Source organism: Puma concolor, chromosome B3 (genome assembly GCF_028749965.1).
Source record: "Puma concolor isolate L17-30 chromosome B3, mPumCon1.1.hap2, whole genome shotgun sequence".
NCBI lineage: Eukaryota > Metazoa > Chordata > Mammalia > Carnivora > Felidae > Puma > Puma concolor.
The window spans coordinates 11,718,316-11,726,680 of record NC_141672.1 but is presented as its reverse complement, the minus strand read 5'-3'; the positions used below and the strand labels follow the sequence as shown (position 1 = coordinate 11,726,680).

At 57.2% G+C, this 8,365-nt stretch overlaps 1 protein-coding gene across 4 annotated transcripts in view; it reads right to left on the bottom strand.

Annotated features, from left to right (window-relative positions):
* Positions 1-751: 751 nt before the first annotated feature.
* The window catches only part of PRIMA1 (proline rich membrane anchor 1), a 60,582-nt gene continuing 52,968 nt past the window's right edge, over positions 752-8,365 (bottom strand). For 2 of the 4 annotated variants that reach the window (XM_086708915.1, XM_086708914.1), the window contains exon 5: positions 752-2,165. In XM_086708915.1, the coding sequence (XP_086565041.1) occupies positions 2,063-2,165 (103 nt within the window). In that variant the 3' untranslated portion in view covers positions 752-2,062. Of the gene's footprint in view, positions 5,680-8,365 lie in introns of all 4 variants that reach the window. The other 2 variants (XM_086708917.1, XM_086708916.1) reach the window with 2 other exon arrangements.

Here is an 8,365-nt window from a genome sequence, read left to right as displayed (position 1 = left end):
TGCCTGCAGCTGGAGGGTTAGGCCAACTGTAAAACCTCCTAGGTTTCAGCCAAGGTGAGGGAAGGTGGGAGTTGTGGGGTTGTGCAAAGCTGGGCTGTGCCCTGCCTCCCTTGAGGTCTCCCCAGGCTGGATGCCCATCACGTCATGACCCCTTAGTCAGGGCCTTCCCCTCTGACCGAAGGTGTCTTCCCATCACTTCTGAGCCCACGGTGCCGTGTGCATAGAGCTGGGGTCCCACCCGAGTGTCTGTTCAGGGAACACGCAGGGGACTCGGTGGCAGGCTACAGGCAGTAAGGGAAAGAGCCTTGCTGCAGACCCACATCCCCTGGTCCTTTGTCACCAGCTCGAGGCAGTGACAAAGGCCACTGGTGGCACCGTGCCATGCCAAGGTAGGCAGGGAAAGCAGAACACAAATCCAAACCAAACACAGGTCCTCACACAGAAGGAAAACCGAAAGGAAGAAGAGAGCCCTTTCTGGGAGGGTATGGGCCTGGGCCTGTCCTCAGCCTGTTCCTGCTGACCTGCGGGGAGGACCTGGGTGAGGGTCACAGCAAACTCACCTTCTCCCCTCTGCTCTCTGAAACACAATGGAACACAGCTCCATGGGCAAAGGGATTCCCAACCCAAGGTGGATTTCCAAGGTTCAGCCCAAACGGGGATTTGTTTACTGTCTTGTCAGGCTTACCTGGATGGCCAAGTCTCACCGTGGCCCAAATACCCTTCAGAGAACCACACTGGTGGTCTGGAAAACCACACTGGTGGTCTGGAAAGTGGACGGAGTCCACCTAGCTCAGTTCCTACACAGAGAGAGCGGAACCGTTAAATGTGTCCACTTCCGTCTGAGCAAGTGTATGGGAGGTGAGGGAACCACGGGGTCAGGAGTGTTCTCCCAATCCGGGCGATGCCAGACCACAGGCCTCTGTCCCCACGGGCCTAGTGATGTGCCCACAGGTCGGGTGGCCACCTGGGAAACAGGCCAGGGGACCAAGATTACCAGGCCTGGAGGGTCCTCTCCCTCCCTCCCTCCCTCCCCTTCCTTCCCTTCGTCCACCAACCCCTCTGGACGGTTCAGCGTTTTTAGAACACAAGACATTCGAAGGGGGCCGCTGGGAGAACACCACCTCCTTCCGGATGAAGAGAGGCTGGTGACTCTCCAGAGAGGGTCTGAGTACCTGGGAAGGGCCTTAGGGGGTCATCGGGGAGACCCAGCGCCAGGCCGGGTCAGCCTAACCCAAAGTGCTGGGCTTGGCATGAGCGGTGGCCTCTCCGGATGAAGGCAGGGCGTGGCTCACATGGAGGCATCAGTTCCTACGAGGATCAGGGGTGGAAATGAGTCTGCGAGTGGGTAGAGGGGGCTCTGTCCTTCCCGGGTCCTTGGCGTGGCGTTCAGTGACTTGTTTTGCCCCTGGAAGGTCAGACACTAGCTCTGGGTGTAAAAGAGCCCCTCTGTCTGCTCAGTCAGGAGGGGACCTTGCAGGCTGGGCTCACAGCCCGCCGTGGCAGGGGTCAGAAGTCAAGAGCCAGGCGCCGGGGGTGTGGGAGGGAACAGGAAGAAAGGAGGCAGGCCCTGAAGACTAAAGACAAGTCGCCAATGGGGTGACAGACAGATGTGTGGGAAGCACCTTTGGAAGGGGACATCTCATGGCTGTGCTGATGGCTTCTGCTGGAACGCATGGTGAATGGAGAGCAGTCTTCCTGGGGAGGAGGAGAGGTTTTATGGCAGGCAAGTGACTCCTGGATCACCTTTCTCTTGGCTAAGGTAGGATGCCCCCCTACCCCAGCAGACAGATGGACTCCCTGCCTTTGTCAGAGCGCAGCTGGGAGACAGTAAATCAAATCCAAGATGGAGAAGAGACGTGAAGAGTGGGTGTGGCGGTGCGGCCCCGGCTGCTGCACGCAGGTGAGCTGGCCCGCAAGCTGACCAGGGGCAGGCTGGGAACGGGATGGTTTCTCCCTGGGAAATCCTGGACAAGCCCAGAGTCAGCTCGTGTCCTCCTGCTCTCCCGTGTCCACTAATGCCACCAATGTGCCCCTCTGGCCAGCGAGTCCGGGGTCTGCAGACTCACACCACAGCACTGTTCACGTCCACCCCTTTGTTGCTCTGCGAGGAGGTCATGGGATACTCAGCAACACTGGTGCCATTCTCCTCTTTTCTCAGTGGTTTCCTGGGAGGGGAGGCAGGGACATCCGTTAATGACCAATGGCAGGGGTAGGTGCATCATGTCCTTCCAGGCAGGCCACCAGACTCGGTTCTGGGTTAGTATCCTTGGGCTGCTGGTCCTTGTGGGGGCCAATCAGGAGCTGGAGGTGGTCTTAATGAGGGGGACCACACAGTGTGTCGTACACACCAGGACACAATTGAGAGTGAGAGAGGAGAGCTGTTAATAATGAAGCGGGGACAACAGCTGCTCATAATGAATTGGGACTGTTTGGGACAAACAAGAGTGGAGAACCTGTGTAAGACGTACGGTCAGGCTTTGGTTGATCTCTGATTATGAGCAAGCAGTTGTGAAGATGAATACCTGGGGGTGCAGAGTTGAGGCGCCAGAGGTTGGATTTTGCAGCCTTGCCTCTGTGTGGTCAGAGGTACATGGAAAAGGTGACAAAGAGGATGGCGGTGATGGTGACGCCTGGTGGTGGCCATGGTGGCTTGGGGCAGTGGGAAGAGTAATGGGGGTGGAAATGGTGGTAGAGTTGGCGGTGGAAGTGATGGTGGTGGTGGTTATGGTTGTGTCAACGGCGGCGGTTATGGTAATGGCGGTGGTGATGCTGATGGTTATGGTTGTGTCAATGGCAGCGGTGATGTAATGGCGAGTGTCCAAACTAAGTGCATACTAGTGGTTCTCAAGCACTTAATGTCAGGCCATTTGAAGACCATTCCAGAGGCTATTTGACCCCAAGAGCCATTTCTCCCATACATACAAGGCTCAGGAAGGCTGGCTGGGAGGCTTTCAGAAGGCTCTTGCTCACTCGCAGAGGTTCTGAATTCGCAGCACTACTTTCTGGCCTGGCTCCAATCTGACCTCCTCTCCTGGCTGGTTCAGGAGGCCTCCAGGCCCCTGGCGACAGCCTCTGGATCTAGGCCACACATGCTGTGGAGCCCAGTCCCATATCACAATACTGCTGTTCTCTCGGGTGAATCTGAGGCCCATGGGGCCGTAGCTCAGTCACCTCTGTCCCCAGGAACGCCGGGGCTGAGCCTGACCTGGCCTTTGTTGTGTATTGTCTCCGTTGAATGTCTAAGGCCATCTCTGAAAACCTGGTGATTGATTGCTTCTGCCTTCTCCAACGTCCCCGGAGCCTCTAGGAACCCAGCCTGAGGACTGGTACTTGGAGCCTAGTCTGCTGCCTATGGAATAAAGTCTGAGGTGAATTAGTTTAGGGGAGGCAGGGTCTGCAAGGTGGTTATCGGTAGTTTCATGGGTGGGATTATTAGGCCCGCTCAGAGACAACACCCTGAGATCAAATCTAGTAACTTCCCTTCCCTTTTTCTCTTACTGCAGAAAATAGCTCACAAACCACAGAGAGAAACCCAAGTTCACTGACTCTGGGTGTCAGGCTCAGCCACGGTGGCTTCTAGAAGTGTGAGATGCAAACCAGCACTTCCTCCCGTGGCGCATTACGCTTTGGACAAAGCACTCTCAGCTACAGATGTTCCTGGCCCCTCTCACGATGGTCCCCTGAAGAAGCTAGGCCTGGGATTAAGAGATCCATTACGTGGGGAAACTGAGGCTTAGGGATAGCTGTGACTTGCCCATGGGCTCCCAGCTGGTTGGTGCTGCGGCCTGGACCGCCATCTGCTTCCGCCATATCCTGGTCCAGACATCTTTCCCTTAAGTCAGCATTCCCAGCAGGGCATTATCTCTGCAAACAGGCTCTATGGTCCCATCAGCTTGGAAAGGCCTCCCACCTCCCTCCTCCTGGAGAGTTCCAAAAGTTCTCGAGAGTTCTCCAAGAAGCCCGTCTCGTTTTGCTTTAACCCAGCATATCCCAAGAGCCCCGCTTAATTTAGATGCTACAGACACTTTCTGGAACCCCCAGGTGTGTAGGGGTCAGACGAAGTGTCCTTGTTTGTGATGGGCTTGTGGAAGTATGGTTTCTGAGCCAACCTCTGCCCCTGGGCCTTTTCTCCCTCAGTCTCCTTCATGTCTCCCCTGTGCCCACTCCTTCCCAGTGGCTCTGACTCTGCTGGGTGGGCGTCATTTCTGACTCTGAGCGTGCATGGCCCGGAAACTCGGGTGGAGGGTATATTTTCTTACAGTGAGATCCTGTGTTGCTCTCGCCATGAGGCCACCGATGGACTTAAGTGAGATTCCTACATTCATCATCAATATATGAGGACGGGGGAGAGGGACATCAGGATCGGGATTCCAGAAAATATTAACAGGCAAAAATCTCTGAGCCCAAACCCACACTGCCTCACGGCTTTTCTCCCTAATAAATATTCAATCTTGGGCTCGTCTGAAAAATCAACTGGAATGGGTCCAGGTCAGGGGAGATGAGGCTGAATGAAGGGCCTTCAGGAGTGGATAATGGAGAGATGCGTCTGGAACTCCCATGGAAATGGGCAAAGCATGGAGGGCACGGAGTTCCCACCTTTTCAGGGTGAGGGTAGGAAATCTGCAGGACTTCTTCTGCCAGGAGAAGAGGTGAAATTTCTTAAAGCCAGGCTGCCGGCCAGGACACCCCTTTGCGTTCCTGGGGCCTTGGAGGGAAATGTTGGCCCAGAGGGCCTGGCAGGAAGCAAGCCTGGCCAGAGGGACACTGAGGACAAGGCCAGGAGACAGCCGCAGGGCCTTCTCAATGGCCCCGGCCAGCTTCCCACCAAAGACCAGCTTCGTCCCAGGACAAAGGGTGTCCGGATAGGGGCTCCACCCAGCAAAGTAGCACCCGGTGGCTGGCCCAGCGCCCCCTACAGGAACATTCCAGGAGCCTGGGCATGGCAAGGGGAGGGGTTAGTGTCCCAAAGGTTCTCCTGAGAAGTGGGCTCGGTCTGCTCCCCTCCTCTACTAGAGCTAAGCCCCCAACCGCTCTACTCCCTGGACTGCTGCCCCAGCCCCCTCCCAAAGCCTGTCTGGGAGTCACAGGAGCCCAGTGGAATCTGGAGTTTTACCTACAACAGGAGATGGCTCTACCTCCCCCCTCCCCCCACCATCCTTCCACTAAAGGGCACTGCAGGGTGACGCTGCCCGAGTGCTGAGATGTCATGCCTCAGTGAACCCAGGCCCCACCACTTCCAGCCATGTGACCTTGGGCAAGCCACTTAACCTCTCTGTGCCTCAGTTTCCTGGTCTATAAAATGGGCACAATAACGGTGTCCATTTCATAGGCTTGTTGGGAGGATTAGATACGTTAATGCAGGTCGAGCACTTAGATGAGCATCTGGCATACAGCAAGTGCTCCATAAGTGTTTGTTAGCTCTCAGCACTGCTGTTGGAAAGGCGGCAGCGGGGAGCTGTCCTGTTGGCCGGCAACGGCCAGCGCTCTCCAGTCTGCACAGACTTCCTACCTAATGGATGCCCGTGGGGCTCAGGAAAGGCCAGAGAGGCTCGCCGGGACCCAGCATGGCTCTGCAGCGCTGTGAGCCAGCCAGGGCTGGTGCCGCTAAACCAAAGTAAAGCATGTGCACCCTGGTGTGGGAAGAGATGGCCTCGGACGACTCCCTACAAGGCCTGGTTCCTAAAACCAAGAGAAAGGGAGGTGAGATTTCCTTGGCCATGTCCGGGATTCCTGCCTGTCGGAGGGTGGGCTCTCCACCCCGAGACTCCTTCCCCCCTCGCCCCCATCCCGGCAAACAGCAGGCACTCCTCGTTCTTTACACGGGGCGCTGTGCTGACAGTTCCGGGGGGCTCGGGCCACGAGCCATGGCCTCCGCAGGAGCCGCCTCCACCCGCACGCCGGGCCGGGCAGGAAGGGCCAGGACAGGAAAGGCCAGGACCCAGCTGCCCCTCTTGGGCCCTGCTGACAATGTTATGACAGGTCCCACCCTAAGAAGGGAGGGCTGCCTGGCTCGCTTCTGGTCTCATGCACCCCGAGGAAGGGGCTGCTCTCAGTCAAGTGTAGCGGTCTCAGACTCCCTTCTTCCGAAGGCATCCATCGTCCCCGAAACACACACACACAAACACGCCCATACGCAAACACAGCCCACCCCACCCATATACACACACACCACACCCATACACGCACACACACACACACACACACACACACACGCACGTCCATACATACCCCTTCACAAACACACACCCCCTTCCACGATGAGATGCCTTTGTGGCCTGCAGACTTCTCCAAACCTGGGTGAAGAAGCCAAAAAGAGCCCTTCCGAGCCACCAAGGAAGTCGTCGACCAGGAGGAGCAGCGGCCTCCTTTCCAGCCCAGCACACTTTTCCCCACCACCTGGGTGAAGGGGAGTCAGGGACGCAGCCCATCGGCACCCTCACGCTCCAGCTGGCCCCGCTGTTTGACCATCTCCCTAGGGCTTCCTTGTTCAGCCACCTCCGGCTGAGCAAGTCAAAGGCTGGCGTCTGTGAGTCTCCCAGGCTTCGGCTCGCCCCTGGGACCCAGCCAGCAGGGCGAGGCATCTGGATCTCATTCTGCATGCCGTGGGGAGCCATTGGAGGACTCCTTACGCCAGGGATCCCGGTCTATCCCCTCACCCTGCCTCGCGACCTCCAACCAGCATGTCCAGAGAGATGAGTTCAGAGAGGGATACAGCTTCCTGGTGACAAAAGGGCCCCCGAGAAGCAGGGGCCTGCCCACTGGCACCGAGAGCGCCCGCAATCTGCCTGCCTTTCTATCAATGACTGGCCGGTAGCGCCATGTGGTCCCCGCTACAAAAAGCAGCTCATCCCTGGTGCCCACCTCCTCCCGCCAGGACAGGATTTCATCACCCACCACAGCAGGTGGGTCCCTTCTGGGGGCGTGGGGGGGTGGTGGTAAGAAATGAGCCCAATAAACGTCTCAGCCCGAGGCGGGTGGGGACACATATTGCCTCCACCCTTTCTGGGCCCAATCTTCTTTTGGACGAAGGGTTGTGGAGGTGATAGTAATGAGATACTGCGGCATAGGGGACTCAGAAGAAGCCTGTGTGTTGACCCCACCAGTGGGGAACAGCGAGCCCTGGACCACCTGGAGGATGGCAGTGGCCCCGGAGTGAGAGGATTGAGTCTCGGGCCTGCAACAAAGCACAAGCACCAGCTCCCTGAATCCAGCCGAGGTCCCGAAGGAGGTCAGATGGTCTCGGAGCAGCAAAGGCCACGTATCCCATGCTCAGCACTCGGCCAAAGGCGGTCCCTCCTCGGAGCGCACTGGCTTTGACTTGACTCATGGTATAGCCAGACGTGCTGCTCTTGATTCCCAGCCAGAGAGGCTGGATTTGGCCCCTGGGGGTGGTGTTGCTACAAGAACATACGGGGGCAGCAGGGAGAAGTGACAGATGGGAATGGCTGGGTCTCAAGTGCCCAATCACTGGCACTGGGCCCTACATGGCCCAAGAGGTTTTGGCGCACGAGGTAGCCCCAGTCTCGAGACCCCAGGAATCCAAAGTGCACTCAACGTGAATATCTCACTCCCAGAAGTTCATGCGAGATGAGGCCGGATGAAGACGTCCCACTCCTGGGGCGCCCGGGTGGCTCAGTCAGTTGAGCGTCTGACTTCAGCTCAGGTCATGATCTCACAGCTGGTGAGTTCAGCCCCGGGTCGGGCTCTGTGCTGACAGCTCGGAGCCTGGAGCCTGCTTCTGCTTCTGTGTCTCCCTCTCTCTCTGCCCCTAACCCACTTGCATTCTGTCTCTGTCTCTCTCAAAAAGAAATAAACATTAAAAAAAAAAAAAAAAAAAAAAAAAAGACGTCCCACTCCTGTCCCCAGTCCCTGGGCGCCACCTATCTTGTCTTCCTCCTGCCCGGCCCTGCCCTTGATTCTGCAGGTCGGCAGAAGCCAGGGGGAGAGGGCTGGGCTGGTGGTGTGTGTGCTGGGGAGGAAGGGGAGGGGGCTCCTCTGAGAGTGTTATGCCCGGGGGCGGGGGGGGGGGGAGGCTGGGCCACTCTGGACGTGGGGAGGGGGCTGCTGAATCACCGCACATGTACTCCAGCTTGAGTACTTGAGTACAGCGAGGGGCTCAAGACACGAGGGTCAGAGAAAGGGGAGCACAGCTGGCAAAGGGTCACCCAAACTAGTGAAGGGGACGGGCCTGGCACTTAAAATCGGGCGCATGTTATGTACTCTAAAGCAGCTCCTCCTCCACTTACCCAGAGACAGAGAAAAAAACAAAACAGAACTGAGTTTACTGAAATTCTAAGTAGAGTTTGCTCATTTGAAAGGTAGAATCTGGCAAGTCTATGTAAACAAGCCTCCATTCAAGCCGTAG